The sequence below is a fragment of the Prionailurus viverrinus genome, chromosome B3 (genome assembly GCF_022837055.1).
Source record: "Prionailurus viverrinus isolate Anna chromosome B3, UM_Priviv_1.0, whole genome shotgun sequence".
Lineage (NCBI taxonomy): Eukaryota > Metazoa > Chordata > Mammalia > Carnivora > Felidae > Prionailurus > Prionailurus viverrinus.
In genome coordinates, this window is record NC_062566.1 from 115,091,070 (window position 1) to 115,110,351 (window position 19,282).

Below are 19,282 nucleotides of genomic sequence, written 5' to 3' on the forward strand. Positions count from 1 at the left end.
AGTAGAGGGGGATGCCAACATAGATAAGACAGTCCCTGGCCCCAAGAATGTCACAGAAGAATTAGCTGAGCTGGTGTAATGCAGGGGCTCAGAGGTCCATGGCAGGTGTCTGTGTGTGTGTGTGTATGTAGAATCACCTTCACTTCACATTTGGGCCCAAGGGGATCATGTTCCCTGCAGAGCCCTCAAGCAGGAAACCAGTGGCTCCACTGCCCACTTTTGGAATTCAGGCTTTTCCCCAGATAAGGCTCCTGCCTCTCACGACTTTTCAACTGGCCCAGTTGGCGGCAATTCTGCAACTTCCAACACAGGAGTTAGTCAAGGGATCCCACTCAACTGGAGACACGATCTCACCTTTTAATGGCCTCTAACACCTTCTCCTCCCCACCAACAATCCCATCCTCTTCGTTCTGTGTGCTCAGTGAACTCTAAGGGATAGCCGATCCCTTGTGTTGTCTATCTGAATTACTGCAGAACCCCTGGCTCCTAGCTCAGAGCTGGTAAGGTGCTCAGTCCATTTTAGTCGAATGAATGGATGGAAGAATAAATGAAGTCCTTCCATGGAAGCTGGGCACACGTCATGCTTACTCTAGGAAGATGTTCAGATGGCCATGGTTGTTCTCCAAATGAAATCACCACTGTTCTCTCCCACCAGAGACTCTTACTCTGGACCCCTTTAGCCTTCATTTATTCATTGGGCCAATGTTTACTGAGTAGCTCTTCTGAACCAGGCACTTTATCCTGTGCCGCAAGGCAAATGTGGAGCCCTTCCCACCCACACATCTCCCTCTTCACACCCTGGCCCCCTCTTTTCTCCCATGCCACCACACACCCTGCCCAGCCCACTTACCCCTCTTCCTTGTTCTGCCTTTTACACAAGGATCCCATATTTGGGCTTCTCTGACCCTGTCAACCTGCACTGGACACAAAGGAGGGAGGAGGACTCCCAGCCTCTAGCGCCGGCCCTCAGCCCATCCTCCCACCCCACCCCGGGGACCTAGCCCAGCCAGGCTCTGCCCAGAATCCCAAGCCACCCAGCCTCCTGGAACAGCCCTGAACCTTGTTGACTCGTTTCAGCCCCTGGGGTCCCTGCCCATGGGCGTCCTGCCGAGTCCACCCGGTGCCCGGCCCCCAGCGCCCTGGCCCCTCGGTACTGCCTGCGGCGGGAGCTGCCAGCTTTTTGGAATTCCTAATGCTCCTGGCCCCGGTGATTGGCTGCTCAGCTCTGACCCCACTTGGGCTGCCGCCTGGTTGGATAAAAGGGGAATCTCCTTGGGGCTCCAGAGCATTAGACACCGGAGGGGGCACCTGGGACCAACTTCGCGAAGCGGGGAGCCCGGCGGGGGGGTGGGGGGAGCGAAAGACCTGCGGCCTCAGCCCCTCCAAAGAACCGGGAGATGACGGGGAAAGCGGGGGAAGCGCTGAGCAAGCCCAAATCCGAGACTGTGGCCAAGAGTTCCTCGGGGGTCGCCCCGGCCAGGTGCACGGGGTTCGGCATTCAGGAGATCCTGGGCTTGAACAAGGAGCCCCCCAGCTCCCACCCGCGGGCTGCCCTCGACGGCCTGGCCCCCGGGCACTTGCTGGCGGCGCGCTCCGTGCTCAGTCCCGCAGGAGTGGGCGGCATGGGGCTGCTGGGGCCCGGGGGGCTCCCCGGCTTCTACGCGCAGCCCACCTTCCTGGAAGTGCTGTCCGACCCGCAGAGCGTCCACTTGCAGCCGCTGGGCAGAGCGTCGGGGCCGCTGGACACCAGCCAGACGGCCAGCTCGGGTAGGTGAGGGCGAGGCTGCCAGGCTGCCTGACTGGGGGCAAGAGCCGGAGCTCCACGCCGTCGGCTTTCGCTGGCACCGCAAGGCCTCCCCCGGGCGCAAAAGTTCGCGCCTGGCCGAGGGGTCGCAGCTCCGGCCTGGGGCTGGCGCGCCCGGGGCAGGGGCCCGGAGGATGCTCCCGCTGGCCGCCTGGTTTCGGCCCCGGCGTTTCCGGCCTCCGCGCTGTTCTCTCGTCCACTCGTCGGGCCCCGCTCTGCCCCGGCGCCAGGTTGGGGCCCCACCGGAAACCGGGCTTGGCGTGTCGGAGCCCGTGGGGCGGGCTGCGGGCCCCCAGCTCCGCTCCTCCACTGCGGCCCCGGCCTCCCGGAGGACCCTCGCTCTGTTCCGTGTGCTGGAGGCCCGGGGAAGCGGGTGCCCGCTTCGGCCCCAGCCCTGGTATCCAAAGTTGTTGTTCCTTCCTCTTTTTTCTCCGTTCCACAACGCCCACGTTGGTCAGCTGGGGCTTATTTTTCACCCCACCCGCTCGGACAACCTGGCCTCTGCTGCGGCCGAAGCGGCCGCCGTTCAGTTGCTCCTAAACGCCACAATATATCCGATGCCGGCGCCTGCCGGCTCGGGGGGCCCCGGGATGACCCCACCGCGCCCTCCCTGGACTGCTCTCTCGGCCTTGCGTCCCCACCCGCTCGGGCTCCGGCTCGTGCTATCGCTCGGCAGTTCCCCCGATTTTTCGTTTATCTTTTTACTTATTTATTTTTATTTGGAGGGGCAACGAAAAGTGGCGCGTCGCAGTCTCTCCAGTCTCGAGCGGGGGCGCATTCTGCAGGCACGGAAAAAAGGGGCTGTGCCCGGGGAGACCCCAGCCCTTCCCGGCGCCCAGCTCCCGGCGCCTCGGCTCCGCTCCTCGGGGCCAACTTTAAGACCCGGGGCGCCGGGGCTGCCGGCGCGGGGCAGGGCGCAGCGCGGGGATCACCGCCCGCGGGCCCCGCGACTCCCTGAGGCTGCCTCGCTCCACCGCCGTCCCTGCCCCAGGCGCGTTGGGGCCTTTGCCTCTCTTGCAACGAAATCTGTTCAAAATCTGCGGATTCGGGCACCGGCGCGGGTACAGCCAGCCGGGGCTTAGGGATGGGGTCGCCCTCTCGGAGGGCTTCCGAGGCGGGCAGAGCAGGCCCCCGGCGCTTCTGCAGGCGGCCCGGGGTGGGGCCCTCGCGGGCTTCGGGCGCTTCAAGTCCCCGGGCGCCGGCGAGCGCTCCCCCCATCCTGCCGCATGTGCCTCCGCCCGCTTTTCAGATTCTGAAGATGTTTCCTCCAGCGACCGAAAAATGTCCAAATCGGCTTTAAACCAGACCAAGAAACGGAAGAAGCGGAGACACAGGTAAGGCCCCTGCGGCGCCTTCTGCTACCTCTTCTGCTCACCCACTCCCTGCCGTGTCCTGTGTGGGGGTCGGGTCGCTCCGACCCTATTTTCGCCGGCTCGTGAGTTGAAACCTGAGGCTGTGCCGGGGCGGGGAGACCGAACGTTGTTTGGGGAACATCCGCCCGGGACCCCGGCGTCCAGCCACACGGGGCGAGGATGGTGTGTGGCCTCCGGGGAGGCGGCACGGGGCGGGCTTTTTCCTTCGGGAGAAAGGAAAGGCCAAACCCGAGCCGGAGAGGGGCAGACGGCCCCCAGATTCGATCCCTGCGCCAGCACCTTCGGAAAGCCGCGCGTACCTCCCGCGCACGCCGGTCCCTCTGCCCTCGGCCCCCGGGACCGCATTCCTCTGCCGCGGCCCCTGTCCTCTCTGCCACACCCCCCAGTCTTCTGCTCCCACCGTTCTCCAAATCTTGAGCGTGATACCTGCACTGATGGGAATTTTTCGTTAGGCTTCTGCTCTTTTGTGATCCTGAGACAGTCTCTTCCCGTCCCCCAGCCTCGGTTTCCTCGTCTGTAAAATGCGGAGGGAAGGTGTGTGGACTGGCCGACCCCGCCAGCCCCAGCTGGAGTGGAGTGGGCTGCACTAGGGCACAGGCTAAAGGGAGAATTTTAAAAGATATGCCTTCAAACTGGCATTACTGGCACATTTTTGCAATGTAATAGGTGCTGAAAGGTAATTCCTGAAAAGTAAACCCTCTCCGCCCCCACCCCAGACTCTCACTCCTGTCCACATCCACTCCACAGCTACCCGGTCCTTGTAGGAATTTATGGGGAGGTTTTTAAGGAAATAGAGAAGCAAGAACCAGAAATCTGCCCGACTGGCTGCAAGCGCTGCCTCCAGACTCCTTCCCGGTGCTCACCCTCCGGTGTGTTTCCCCAAATCTCTCTCTGCGCACCAGTCTAGGTGGGATGTCCACAGGGTTCCTGCTGACTCTCCCGACATTTCTCCCCTGCGAGTTCTCCCTGCTGCATTCCACCCCATCCTCTTCTCCCCAATTCGTTCTCAGCCTCTTGGCACCCTTTCTCTGGGTACTTTTTTGCCTTTTCCTCTTCCTTAGCCCCTGAAAACCGCTCTATTGGCTTCCACCTTGTAAAATGGCTTTTCCTGGCCTCTAAGACCCCAATAGGTTCAGGCTGGAATGAGGGTGAACTTTGACTTGGTTTCTCAGTAACCCCGGCGGTGGTTTTGTTTTGTTTAGCTTCGTTTTGTTTTAAACGGAAGCATTGATCCTGGGTCACTTTGGACATTCATTCATCCAACACGTATTCATTAGAACATTCTTTAGTGCGCCCATCTCGTGCTGGTCCCAGGGTGGGCAATCCTGTCAGCCTCCCCGAGCAGGGACAGACGCGGGGACCATGGAGGGAGGACAGTTCAGAGTCCGGGCTGAACTGCTTCTGTGCTGGTATGGAAGGAGAAGCAGGGTTCACATAGCTAGGAGAGTTCTGGAAAAAGCATCCCCTGCATGCCGGAACAGTGTTTCTGTTCCAGGACATGTCCTTGTGTGGCACCTGGAGCTGGCTGACCCATAGCCCAAAGTCTATGCTTAACGCTCCTGACTGTCCTCCTCTGACACTCTCCCCTCTGAGGAGATGGTTGGGAGCTTTGGGGGCTTCTCAGTGCGACAGTATAACTCACCACCTGCCCTGGGTTTCAGGTTATGTCTGGTGCACGAAGGGAGCAGATTATTAGAGATATTATTAGAACGGCGACTGATTGCCAGTGCAGCTTTTAATTAGTAAAAAATATTTTTTCCTGAACTTCTCTCATTTGAGGATTTCAGGTAAGAGACCCTAGAGTCTGGTGATGAGAGATGGGCATCTCTTTTTCTCTCTGAAATATGCTGGGCTTAGAGAAGGGAGGAGGGATGGAGCAGAAGCCTTGGGAGTCTCTCAGATTTTGCACTTCTCTGTACTGGGAAAGCTCAGCTCTGCAGACTGGATGCAGTGGGCACCAAAAGGGGCTGGGGTTCTGCGCAAAGCCAGGAGCAGGGTTTGGATCCCACTTTGGGGATACAGGAGGCTCCCTGGAGGGCACGTCGGTGTCAACACAGGGATTTGCTCTGAGGCAACACTAAGGGAAAGTTTGGGGGATTTGAGGTTTTATTTTGTTTTATTTTTCCATGAGAGCTCTCCCATGCAGAGGCTGGCACTTGAATGGTTCTAAATCTCTAAATCTCTAAACGTCTCTTCTTTGGCTTTGGCCAAACCACAATACCTGTGTGACTTTGTTTCCCTAGTTTTGAAAACGGCTTGCATATTTTGATTGTTTATTTGGACGATCTCTTCCAGGGGCCCTTTAGTAAGTGACAAGAGCAAAATAGAAACCAGCAGATCTTCAAAATTCTGAAGAATTCACTTTCTGTATACATAAACATTCCATTCCCCCCTCCCAGGAGAATAGGAGAAACGATTTAGAATCAAGCCAGTCATTTTCTATAAAGGGCAGAATCTTTCTTCCTCACACATCCCTTGCATCATCCCCCAAGATATTAAAGCCGACACACCAGCACAAGGACCTACTGGGGCTTACACCTATACTTTTCCCTTGTGTTGGGTAAGGGTGAAAGTGAGGGCCATCAGTGAAGGATTCTAACCAATCCCCCCCACCCCCCACCCCCCACCCCGTGCTGGTCCCAGGGTCAGATCCCAGAGGCTCAAGCGTGGAATGTACCATTTTTACAAATGGGTTTGTGGAATCTGGACTATAAGGTCTGAAAAGAGAAGAATTTGTGCCTTTAAGTGGATGTGTATAGTTCATGGAAAAAAGATGGGCTCCATGAAGCCCCTGATATTGGAGGTAAAATTTTGTGTTGGACCATATTCATTTGCACATTGGCCCAGGGCGAAAGAAAGACCGTAGCTTGTACCAGATTTTTAAAACGGATCAGGACCCAAACAGGTCAATGGAAACTGCCCTGTGGGGAGTGGGGGCTGTGTAGGTAGGCTCTCTCAGAGTGAGAGTGACCAGAATGGACCGCCCCGAAGTGGAGGGGGTCTGCAGGCAGCTCTAAGGAGCTAGTAAATTTGGATGCTGGCCCAAATGCTTGGAAGGAGGGCAAGGTGTTGGGGTGCGTGAGGAGGTGGGAGATTCAGTTCTCAGCTATACAAACACTGGGGTTGCAGTTGCATTTGACTTTCTGGTGGGTCTTTGAACTTGGATGTCATTAAAAGGTCAACGACCAAATAAAAAAGGATCGACTATTATACTACTTGCTGTCTGTGAGAGGAAACTGGGAAGCAGGTCCCAGGGGGCCAGAGGCTTTAAGTTATCTGGTGAGTCCCTCACTCTGTGCTTAGAAGGAAGAAGAAGGGCCTTCTACAGTTTTCTAAAATTTCTGAACACCCTTTCCCCCCAGTCGCTTCTAGAAAGACTCCCACTATGAAATGTCACCGACATTATGAAATAATGTCCTCGAGGCCAAGAAGGGCAGGGTGGATCTTCAGTGTTGAATGAAGACGAGTCTAGAGTGTTAAGCTATGAGTGTGTGTAAATATCTGTGAGCGTGAGTGTGTGTGTGAAGGAGGTTATGTCGGATTGTGCTGAGCCAGCCTGTATTTGGGGGTCTGTCCAGGTGGCATAGAGGAGGTCCATTCTATCGTCTCTGGAACAGTGTCTTCCAGTTGCTGGATCCTGAGTGTGTCATTTTGCTCCCCGTAGGACAATCTTTACTTCCTACCAGCTAGAGGAGCTGGAGAAGGCATTCAATGAAGCCCACTACCCAGATGTCTATGCCCGGGAGATGCTGGCCATGAAAACGGAGCTGCCAGAAGACAGGATACAGGTAACAGAGCCCCAAGTCCCCCTCTCTCTCTTTCCCCACCCTCGGAGGCATTGACTGCCCCAGGCTCCCGGACACCTGTGACCCCCATCTCCCACCCCCCTGCTATGGGTCCTTATGAATAACAGTTCATTTAAGCTGACAGGTATTTGCTGAACACCCACCACGTGACGTGGGCACTGTTGGGGACAAGAGACTTAGATGACGTAGCCTGGCCTGCTGTTCCAGACCCTAGGCTTCCTGAGGCGTATGTCAGGCAGACCGTGAAGGGGCCTGTGGTGGGAAAAGGAGTGCTGGGTGGGTCATGGGCTCTCAGTGGGGTCTTTGTTGTGGTCAGTATCTCTTAGGACAGCCAAATGTCTGCTCCAAGGCCAGAGGTGGGGAGAGGGGGAGAGTGGCTTCCAGCCCTGACCCCATTCTGTTTCCCTTTCTTCCACTCCCCTGACCCATGAAGAAAAGGTTTCCCCCTCCCTTTCTGTCTACTCCCCACCACGTCCATCCACCCATCCACCGGAAGCTTCTTCTTCCTCTCACACGTGAACAGCTGGCCCTGCCCTGGGATGTGGCTGGGGACTTGTGCCTGTAAGTGTGGCTCATTGTTTTGTTTTTTTAAGATTTTATTTTTAAGTAATCTCCACACCCAACATGGGGCTTGAACTTACAGCCCTGGGATCAAGAATCACACGTTCCACTGACTGAGCCAGCCAGGTGCGCCTCTCCTAGAGAGTTTTGCGGCATAACCGGCCATGGGTCTGGACAGGAGTGTTCTCAGCTGTGGTGGGTGCAGGGCTTCCCTTCATCAGCAGGAAGACCTTCCCAAGGCCAGAACATCGCTAGCTGGGCAGGAGTGTGGCTGCTTAATGGTTTCTCTGGGAGAAGATGAAGTCGGATGGTTTTCTAGGCAGGGCCTCCATGAGGCAGAAGAAGTGAGTGTGGTAGGAGGAGAAACATTTCCAGATTTGGATTTGCCTCAACTGGATCACATCCTTAAATGAAAGCTGCTCCCGTCAGTGGAATGGTCCAGAACAGTTCACTGCTAAGGCTGGGAAAAGTTGTTGGTAGGGGGTGTCCTGACTTCCTGAAACCCCTCCCAGTCAAGAACCCTGGGTCCCTAGGTGGGATATGTGCTGGGGGGAGAAGGAACCAGATAAGTTGTGGGTTGTTTTGTGCTCTCTCATTGGACAACCCGAGAATTGGAAATGAGACATGAGCTACTTTTCCAGAAGAGTCTTCCTCTGCCCTGGAAAGTGATATGGAATTTCAGCCAGTAGCTTTAGACGTTGGCACTAACAATGAGCTCAATTACTCATAAGCAGATTATCTGTTTGGTACATTATCCATGGTGGCCTGGATCCGTCATCCCCCACCCAACTGGGTCCAGTGGGGTAAGCCTGGGTGTTGATTCTGAATCGTATGTGTGCGCGTGTGTGTGCGTGTGCGCGTGCGCGTGTGTGTAAGCCAAGGCCCGATCCGGTCAACGTGCAGTGGTAACCCATACCTGGCCCTTCCTTAGCACAAAGTTAGCTATTACGAGCGGCTGGGGTGGACGGCTGAAAAATTCCCCTGTTGTCAGGCCTCACTTTTGCACCACTGACCAGTAGGAAGGAACAACTGTCTCTTGCGGTGGGTCGTCCTAAAATCTGTTTGGCCGTGGCGGTGACGGTGGTGATGGTGATGGTGGGCGGGAGTGTGTGAGGGATTTGGGGGAAGGCTCTTCCTCAGCTGTTACTGCGGTTGCCACAGATGCCCCCCCCTTCTCTAAGTTGCCTGGGGGCGGCGGGGTGGGGGGGGGCATCTATCCGTGGCGTCTGAAGCTGCAGGAACCAGCAAGGAGGAGCTAGGGTGTGGAGTAAATTGATTGCCCTCGGGACTGTGAGGACTGTAGAAATGGGAGAATGGAGACCAGAATCTCTGTCTTTGAGCACCACAGGGTTCTTTGGCTAAATGCTGCCTCCAGGAGGTGTTTGTGAGCTGTTAAATGTCCTTGCCCCAGGTGGTGGCCGGGGGAGAAAGCCTTAGCATGCGTCAGTGACAATCACAGCTGTCATTTACAGAGCAGTCTCCATGTGCAGGTGTTCTGAATACATGACGTGCACAGGGCAAGGGAGTAGGTAGGGTGATTAGGGGCACTGTTTCGGAGCCAAACACATCCTGGCTTCACCATTCCCAGCTGAGTGACCGGACAAGTTACTTCACTTGCAGAGCCTAAATGGGGATGATGGTGACACCTGCCTGTTGTGCAGATGCTATGCGCCGTGCGTAATGAATTCCGCGTGATGCCCGGGAAATGCCCAGTGCTCACTCCATTTCAGCGCTGATCTCATTAAATCCTGGTGACAACTGAGGAAACGGAAGCACAGCAACTTGCCCAAGGCCACACAGCTAGCAAGTGGGGGGCACAGGGTTCGAACCCGGGTCTGCGTCTAAAGCCCGGAAGTTCACCACCTCCTCTTGAGCTTGAAGCCTGTGCTTTGACTTGAAGCTGGGGGAACAGAGATGGTTTGAGGTCAGGTGGGGACCTATATCAAACCTTTATAGAAATAACCAATATTGGGCACCTGGATGGCTCAGTCAGTTAATGGTCTGACTCTTGATTTCAGCTCAGGTCATGATCTTGCGGTTTCATGAGTTTAAGCTCCGCGCTGGGCTCTGCGCAGGCAGTGTGGAGCCTGCTGGGGATTTTCTCTCTCTCTCTCTCTCTCTCTCTCTCTCTCTCTCTCTCTCTCTCCTCCCTCCCCACTCACGCTGTCTCTCTCAAAAAAATAACCAAAATTGGGGCGCCTGGGTGGCTTGGTCGGTTAAGCGTCCGACTTCGGCTCAGGTCATGATCTCACGGTCCGTGAGTTCGAGCCCCGCGTCGGGCTCTGTGCTGATGGCTCAGAGCCTGGAGCCCGTTTCAGATTCTGTGTCTCCCTCTCTCTCTGACCTTCCCCCATTCATGCTCTGTCTCTCTCTGTCTCAAAAATAAATAAACATTAAAAAAATTTAAAAAAAGAAAAAAAATAACCAAAATTTGTTTGAGTACCAGACATTATTCCTAAAGAAAAAAACCTCAAAAACTCACTCATAAAAAAAATTTTTTTTTGAATGGGCACATTCTTGTATATAAATTCATGGTTTGGATTCTCTGACTAGTGCTGTTCCATTCTGACTTTTTGTTTTTTTTTTTTAGTTTTATTTATTTTGAGAGACAGAGAGAGCAACCAGGGGAGGGGCAGAGAGAGAAGGAGAGAAAGAATCCCAAGCCTGATGAGGGGCTGGAACTCACGAACCGTGAGATCATGACCTGAGCTGAAATCTAGAGTCGGATGCTTAACCGACTGAACCGCCCAGGCATCCCGCATTCTGCCTCTTTTAAAGGGATCCCTGCCCAAGGATAGGGAACAAAGTTTTAAGGAATTTTACTCCAGAAGATAGAAGATGTACCTTGACAGAAGGCTGCAGGGTGTCTCAGCCTGGAACATTTATTAGCATCCCAGGGCAGCTTTGGAAGACACCCATGCTGGGCTCCCAAGCCCAGCCGTTCTGGTGTGAAACCTGGGCACCTGTATGTTTTTGAAGCTCTCCAGGTGATTGTGGCCAGCCAAAGTAAAAATGCTGGGACAGAGGCTCAGGAAAGGAGTTTCTGCATTTCAGGTGGGTTCATATGAGTGGAGGGAAGTAGAGTTTGGGGTGACAGGGCGGGATGAGGGACAAGATGACCTGTCAGGTGTGCACGGAAGGATGCTGCCTGGGCTACTGGGAAATGTGGGCAAAGCCGCCCCCTACTGGACGTCAGAGGCTGCAGCAAGGCCCAGCTTCTCTGAGCTTGAAGCTGGGACAGGAAGGGAGACGCTGAAATATGGTGTCAGGAATGCTGAGCGCATGTGGAGTGTTAAGTCATTAAATCACTGCAGCAACGAGCCCAAATTAATCAGCTTCCAGCCGGCGGAGAGAGGAAAGAAGCTGGGTGAATGTGATGGGAACTGCCACATGGCCGACAGAGCCAGGCCTGACGGCAGGAAGACAAGGTTGGAGGGCGGGGCCTGGGGAGGCAAGTGCCCAGAATGTGCAGAGAGCATCCATTGTACAAGATGTCTCCTTTAGGGGGGACAGTCCTGGGAAAACCACAGAGGGTGTCCTGGGAGACCTTTGAGGGAAGGAGCCCTGGACATGTTGTCCGGTGGGAATGCAAAGATGGGAGCTTCCAGGACAGGAGGGAAGCCATGGGCACGACCACAGCTGCTCACGCTGGCCACACGCACAGCGAGAGAAATGGCTGACAGCCTTGCCTGGTCTGCTCCGAGTGCGCCCTATGGCAGAAGGGCACCTGTTTGGCAAGTACCCCTCCCCAGGTCCAGTCTATCAATGGAGGCACACACTCTTGGGACCCTCTCTGCCAGTTGTGGAGGCACCTGCCAGACTAGCTGTTGACAGCCAGAGGCATCCTACTGGGCTTTCTGAGCGCTGCTGGGGCACCACCTCTGAGGGGAAATGCACCGGGAAACCCAGATCCTTTCCCAAGCCGGAAGTTCTTGCCTGGAGTGCCAAATCCGGCGACTATGGGCGTCACTTTGGGTCCCTGCTCAGGCACTCAGAGCCCTGCAGTGTCAGGCAGGTGAGGACCGTGACCTTTACACAGGTTCTGCTGAAGAGTTCCAGACCTGACCGTCGCATGAGAGGGGCAGTCTCTTCTAGAAAGTGGGCAGCCAGGGAACTGAAGGAGTGAGCGACTGAAGGAGTATTCGGCACTTACCAGAACCAAGAGACCAAGTAGGGAAAAAGATCTAAATGCTTAGAAGGAACCTCAGAGGTGGGAGCGGGGCCAGGAAGGACCTGGCTTTAGGTAAAAAGTTTTCCACTGAGCATTTTCTGGAAAGCAGAACCTCGTCTTGCTGCACATTTATCCACAGAATTCATCCAGCATCAGGCCAGGGGTCTTGAATTATTATTACGTGCCAGGCATTTCCCATGCACTGTTACGTTTCATGTTTATAACAAACCTTCAAGAGGGTGGTATTACAGGACAGATGAGGCACTCAAAGCTCGAAAGGCTAAGAAATGCACCCAAGATCACCAAGACCGTTGGAGGCAGAGCAAGGATCTCCAATCTAGGCTTCCTAGCTTCTGATCATGGCCAATTTGCAGGGCCTAGGCTTCCTAGCTTCTGATCACGGCCAATTTGCAGGGAGCGTTGGGCACCTGCATGGGTGTTCTCTTGCATTTGAGCCTCAAGGGCGTGCAATACCTTACACATGTGTTGAGAGCGGCAGGGAAATCCGTTGGGCCCTCTGGATGCCTAAGGGGAAACCAGAGGCTGCCTGTATTAAAATAGCATGGTTTGAAGGTTGGTTCTGTCTCTCTGCCCCTCTCCTGGAGTTACTATTGTCAGTCCAGCCTGGCTAAAGGGCATGCAGAGGAGGCCAGAGGGGCAGGTAATGCTGTTGATTAACGTTCCCTCTGGGCAGACTCCTGCTGCTATTCTGTGCCTCCACTGAAATAACAAGTTAGCACTTCCTGAACACCTACCTTCTGTGTGATGAGCATGGATGTTCGGAACTTTCACTTCTGTCATCAATCCTCGAACAACCCTGAAAAATAGGTATTGTTTTATATTTGAAGAGATGGAGACTGAGAGAAGGCAAGGAACTTGCCCCAAGTCACACAGCAGTCGTTGTCACAGCTGAGAATTCCAGTGCAGGACTGTCTGCCTTCAGTGCTTCTCGTACACTTCAAAGTTCTGTACACATGCTGGTTGCTTCCAGGAAGGGAAGAGAAAGGCACATATGAAGAGTGGTTAGGGTTGATGCTCATTCCTTGTCCACTTCCCTCCGAGGCACCACCGCCACCGCGCCCCTGCCAACTGTCCTAAAAAGAAATTGTCTTGGCTGTCCAGGTTTCCTCCATAAATTGGAGCAGCATCTGGTCTTTGCAGAGAGCCAGGCATTCCAGGAGCCCATAACCGAGGGTCCGGATGACTCCTGGTTTGAAGGACCAGCTGGCACCAACTCCCCTGGGGATGTCTGTGGGCAAAGTCTGATCTGCAGACCGGTTATTCATTTGCCCAAATTAGGAGACCCAGGAAAATGGTTCTGTTTATAGGCCCCAGAGATCATCTGAATCCCAAGTCTGTACCCCCTTCTTTAGTGTTCCTATAAAAATGCTGTTTCCGGGGCGCCTGGGTGGCGCAGTTGGTTAAGCGTCCGACTTCAGCCAGGTCACGATCTCGCGGTCCGTGAGTTCGAGCCCCGCGTCGGGCTCTGGGCTGATGGCTCAGAGCCTGGAGCCTGTTTCCGATTCTGTGCCTCCCTCTCTCTCTGCCCCTCGCCCGTTCATGCTCTGTATCTCTCTGTCCCAAAAATAAATAAACGTTGAAAAAAAAAAAAAAATTAAAAAAAAAAAAAAAAAAAATGCTGTTTCCATGTGAGAGCCCTGCCCCCCGCCAGCTCCCTGCCCCCCGCCCCCCACCCCAAGCACCAGTGCTCATGGAATCCAGAGGAAGTCAGAGAGCTGCATCTTCCCAGGCATCCACACTGGTGTCTCTGCCTTTGCATACTCCACAATCCCTTCTCCAGAATCCATAACGCCAAACCATGCTGAAAACAGGGTTCTTTCCTACGTGCGTCATCCAAAACTCACTAATGGCAAAAACCAGACCCACCTTTATGCTCTTTAGTATTCCCTATGCTTTTATTTATGTTTTATTTTATTTTTTTTAATGTTTTATTTATTTTTGAGAGAGAGAGAGAGACAGAGCCTGAGCAGGGGAGGGGCAGAGAGAGGAGACACAGAATCCAAGGCAGGCAGGCAGGCTCCAGGCTCTGAGCTGTCAGCGCGAAGCCCAATGCGGGGCTCGAACTCACGAACCATGAGATCATGACCTGAGCTGAAGTCAGACGCTTAACTGACTGAGCCACTCAGGGGCCCCTATTTATCCTTTTTAAAAATTTTTTTCAACGTTTTATTTATTTTTGGGACAGAGAGAGAGCATGAACGGGGGAGGGGCAGAGAGAGAGGGAGACACAGAATTGGAAACAGGCTCCAGGCTCTGAGCCATCAGCCCAGAGCCTGACGCAGGGCTCGAACTCACAGACTGCGAGATCGTGACCTGGCTGAAATCGAACGCTTAACCGACTGCGCCACCCAGGCGCCCCAATCCTTTTTAGTATGAATATGCATATGCTTTGCTGCAGAAATCCAAACTAGTGAGTTTGATTATGGGTGTGCTGCTGCAGTAGAATGCCATGTAATGGTGGTATTTACATCATATTTTCTTTCTAAAATCCAAAACATGGTGGAGTCTGGCTGCATGGGTTCCAGTTAAGAGGTTGTGGTCTTGTTTTATAGTGCACTATATTCAAGCAAGAAGGTTAGCTCCTGACCAGGAAGTAAATGTCTGACTTAGATTCATAAAGAAAGCCTTCCCAACTCTGTGTGGTCAGACTCGGTGCCTCGCTCCATCGCCAACGGCTTCATCCTTCTGCCTTCTCTGAAAGGTGGATGAAACCAGAAGTCACTTACATTTTTATGTGAATTCGTCCTTTTAGATTTATCCTCCATGGAACAAGGCAGCTTGAGACAAGTGGGTACTTATAGAGGGCCACCGAGGGCTATTGGGAAGGAAGACAGGACAAGACAGAGGTCTCACAAATCGCAGGCACTGGGGTTGGCAGATAGTCGGGCAGAGCGCCTGCAGGACAGACAGGTGGCGCTGGGGAGGGATCTAAACAGCTTAGAGCCAGGCCAGGACGATGAGCGAGGTAGCCTGGGCTTGCATTGCTGATCTCCGCTCTGTAGCACACGAAGCGCAGCCATCTAGTGGCTTTCAAACTGCATAAACCCTTTCCTTGGCAGGGGCCCTCCTGGCGGTCCTGGGTCCAGACCAGGGGAAAGGTCCCGCACATTCGCTCCGCAGCTCTCCAGGAGGGCCCGAGCAGGAACGGCAGGTGCCAAACCCGGTGGTGGCAAAAGTGCAGCTCGTCGCAGGCGGCTCCACCCAGGGTGGAACGAGAGACAGTTTTCTAATCGCGGGTGGCGAGGCCCAGGGCGTCTTGGGCCTCTTCTCTCCCATTTTTATGGGTTCCTGGTTGTTTACAAATGGAGATGTTTCAAAACAGGGTCACACACATTTGGGTCTATTTAAAGGTGTGCGTGGAGCGTGCGGTCTTTCCGCAGCCCCGCAGAGGGTGTCTGTGACCACGGGGCTTTGGGGAGGTTGTCAGGAGGCGAGGCGGGGCTGCCGGGGCGCCCTCTGCTGGAGGCGGCCGGCCGCGCGCTGCCGTAGACTCGCGGCTACCTGGGGCCGTCGGGGCTCTCACTGCGCCACATAGCGGCGGCGGCGGGAACGGCGGGGGCGTGCGGATCCGAACCCCCGCCCGGGGCCTCCCGGCGGCCGAGGCAGCAAAGGGTTAAACTGTCAGCGGCGCGATGTTAAACAGGTGTCAAAGGCGCCCCATATATCTGCAGATTGAAATCAAATTCTTTGCCGTATAAAAAGATAAATTACCCAGGCGCTGCCGCGCGTCCCACTCATCACGCCAGCGCCAGACGGCAAGCAATTTTTTTTTTTAATGTGCTAACGACCTAATCAAGCAATCAAGTCGGAGAAGATTGCAGAGTGACCCGGGCAGCCATCTGCCGGCGAGCCCCGCATTCATTTCCCGCGCCCCCGCGCGGGGTGGGGGCTGGGGTGGGAGCTGCCGGGGGGAAGAGGGGAAAAAATCCTAAACAAATTAACACCCAATTTTCCCCGTCTAATTAGTTAAATGAGAAGTGTTTGGGGTCCCCCGGGGAGGGGGAGCGGCTCGCGGCGCGGCTCGCGCTGCCTCCCCAGCATTAATTAGTGCGGGTCAATGCCGCGGCTCCCGAGAGAGCAGCCGCTTTAATTTCCCGTGATATTTCAGTGCCTGAGGCCCATCGATTCAAACAGAAATTAACTTATTTTTCAATCAGCCCAGGGCTGCCCCTGGGGGTGACTCTTCTTTTGCCGCCTCCTGAATAGAGCTGGAGCAATTTTTCATCAAAAGCTGAAACCTCCGCCTCCGGGGGAGGGGGAGGGGCCCGGAGGGAAGGGCGGGGGACCCGGCGCAGGCGAGGGAATGGAAATCGCAGAGGAAACTAATAGATTTTCCCGGAACCCGCCTCTGTCCTCCCCCTCAGCCCCCCACTTCCCGGGGCGTCTCGGCCGTCTCGCCATCCCGGGGGTGAGGGCCCGGAGGGACTGTGAGGGGGCCAAGAGGGGGCCGTTGGCCGGGCCTGGGATCCTAACAGCGCCCACTGGTTTCTCCAGGGCCTCTCACCTGCTTGAGGGACAGTGCAGCTGTCCCTAGCGCTGACTCCTGGCAGCTGCCGGAAATCTCAGAAAAGCTGCTTTGGGAGACCAAGGAATCTCCCTTCCCCCAAACACCGGCTTGGAGTGCTATGGACACCCCGAGGGTACCCCATGCCCTGTACCAGTCAGCTTTGGGGCCAGAGAAACAACCTCTAGGGTGCCCCCCACTGCACCTTCCAAGGTCCGCACCCCGCTTTCTCTGCACACCAGGAGAATTTTGTCTTCTAACCTGACTGAGGGATGGATGTCCAGCTCCCTTAAATGTCATTCAGGGTTAGATCCAAAACTGTGGGGGAGAGGGTGAATGGAGGATGAATGGAGGGCAGAGGAGGGCTTAGCCAGGATAGGGCAGAGAAAGGGGGCTGACTCAGTCCTCCTGGGAGTGTGTCCCCCAGCTTCATGACCCCTAGGTGCAATGCCCTTTGCTGCCTGGGTCCACACTCGCTCGCTTCCCAGACAGCTCTGGCCCCTGGAGTTGTGGTGGAGAGGGAGCCCTGAACAAGAGATGCGTTTAGCCCAGCCCTTGGAAGGCATTTGTCCCTCTGCGAGTCACAAAGAGATTCTGTTTATATGCTGGAGGCATGCACACTTGCAAGAGAGCTATCCAGGTGGGGCTTCTCAGAGGCGAACTGAGGACCATACTGGGGACTGTCCACCTGCAAGACCCTGTCATGAGGCCTCTATTCCATCACCTTAGAACTGCTTCGATTTAAAAAAGAAAAGGGGGCGCCTGAGTGGCTCAGTCCGTTGAGCGTCCCGACTTCGGCTCAGGTCATGATCTCACAGTTCGTGAGTTCTAGCCCCAGGTCAGGCTCTGTGCTGACAGCTCAGAGCCTGGAGCCTGCTTCCAATTCTGTGTCTCCCTCTCTCTCTGCCCCTCCCCCACTCACAATGTGTCTCTCTCTGTCTCTCAAAAATGAATAAACGTTAAAGAATTTTTTTAAAGAAAAAAGAAAAAGAGGGGCACCCGAGTGGCTCATTGGGTTGAGTGTCTGACCTCAGTTCAGGACGTGATCACCTGGTTCTCAGGAGTTCTAGCCCCCCCTAGGGCTCTCTGCTGTCATTGCAGAGACCACTTCGGATCCTCTCTCCCCATGGCTCTCTGCCCCTCCCCCGCTCGCACTCTCTATTCCGCTCTCAAAAATAAAAAATAAAACATTTAAAAAAAATTCACCCATCATATTCTTACAGGACTGGGTGTCCTCATTCTGGGCACTCGGAGCCTGGACGAACCCCAGGGGCACCATGGGGCGGGGGAGCTTAAGTAAGGACACCCTGCCGGAGAGACCAGCCACAAGGGGATGCAGCTGCCAGCAAAGGGGTGGGGACCTTCCCAGTGGGCACACTGAGGTAAGGGCCTGGCCTCAGCGTCTCTCAGAACACGCCCCTGACCCGTTCATCCTCACTTGCAGGTCTGGTTCCAGAACCGCAGAGCCAAGTGGAGGAAACGGGAGAAGTGCTGGGGCCGGAGCAGTGTCATGGCGGAGTACGGGCTCTATGGGGCCATGGTGCGGCACTCCATCCCCCTGCCAGAGTCTATCCTCAAGTCTGCCAAGGATGGCATCATGGACTCCTGTGCCCCGTGGCTGCTGGGTAAGAGCCCGCACCCTCCTTGGGGCCCTGCCCCTGTGGTGAGGAGAGCGGGCTCCCTGGAGGAGGGGACAGAACCCAGGAGCAGGGAGACCTGGCCACAACAGCCTAGCTGGACACAGGCACTCCAAAACAGCCCTCCTCGTCATCCTTAGGAGGCTCAGAGGGCAGGTTGGGCCCAGGGCTCGGTGTCTATCCCTTGTGCCCCCCTGTTGGGTGGCTAGGACTCTCATCCCTGCCAGGCCCCAGAACTTGGGTTCTTTTGTCTTCTGATAAGGGTGTGGCTGTCGCCCCAGGGTCTGTACCTTCCTCCCCCCCCTTGGCCAAAGGTGGGCTTGTGGTGAGTGAAACCGCCCCTCTTGAGGGTTCAGGGGACCCCTAGGTCCCTGTGGCCACCATTCTGGTTTTTCCCAAAGGACTTCTTCCCCCTTAAATCTCTCCTGCCATCTTCCCCCACCTGCCCTCAAGGCCTATGTCTGGTAAGCAGCACCAGCCTATCGTGGGGTTCTAAGACCTGGAATCCTGGGAGGGAGAGATTGGTGGGGGGGGCAAGTGCTATGCTTAGGAAGGGACAGAATAGGCTGCCCAGTGCCCAGGTGCCGGGGAACCTGACTTGAAGAAGCCCTCTGCAGGCCTGGTGCCCGGCTGCTGGTCTGTAGCCCCATCCCCTGGCCTCCCTCCCGCTGCCCCAGCCCCAGCCCCTGGGACTCGCGTGACTGCGGTGTGTGAAGTAAGGCTTTCTGCTCGTCCTTAATTCTGGCCTCTCTCTATCTTTGCTGTTTTCAGTTCAAGATGGCTTTCCCAGGCGCTTTTCTAAACCCGAATACCAACAATTCTTTTTAGGGATGCACAAAAAGTCGCTGGAGGCCGCAGCGGAGTCGGGGAGGAAGCCCGAGGTGGAGCGCCAGGCCCTGCCCAAACTCGACAAGATGGAGCCGGAGGAGCGGGGCCCCGACCCTCCAGCGGCCATGTCCCAGGAGGAACTGAGGGAGAACAGCATTGCGGCGCTCCGAGCCAGAGCTCAGGAGCACAGCACCAAAGTGCTGGGGACTGTGTCTGGGCCCGACAGCCTGGCCCGGAATACCGAGGAGCCAGAGGAGGAGGACGCCATGGAAGAAGACAGGCCAGCGGAGAAGCTGAGTCCACCACAGCTTGAGGACATGGCTTAGGTCAAGGGCACGCAGCTACCGGAGCCCCAGGACTCTGCTCTCTTCGGGGCCTGTGGTGTCGGGAGGTGTTCTCTGAGGCAGGGCCCGGGCCTGGCCTCTGCCCCCCTCCCCCGGCCCCACAGGCCCTCCATGACCCCCGGGGTGACTTCAGGCACAATTCAGTTCTGGCCGAGGCTTTGGGCCATGCGGAGACACCCCCTATCTGGTCTTGACCTCTCCAGCATCCTCCCCTTCACCCCAACAGCCCTGCT

At 55.5% G+C, this 19,282-nt stretch overlaps 1 protein-coding gene across 1 annotated transcript; it reads left to right on the forward strand.

Moving 5' to 3' along the window:
• The first annotated feature begins 1,397 nt into the window (after positions 1-1,397).
• On the forward strand, positions 1,398-19,031 carry VSX2 (visual system homeobox 2). Its single transcript, XM_047864423.1, has 5 exons — positions 1,398-1,767; positions 3,054-3,138; positions 6,842-6,965; positions 17,685-17,865; positions 18,706-19,031. Exons 1-5 carry the CDS (start codon positions 1,398-1,400, stop codon positions 19,029-19,031), a joined length of 1,086 nt encoding a protein of 361 aa, XP_047720379.1.
• Positions 19,032-19,282: the final 251 nt, after the last annotated feature.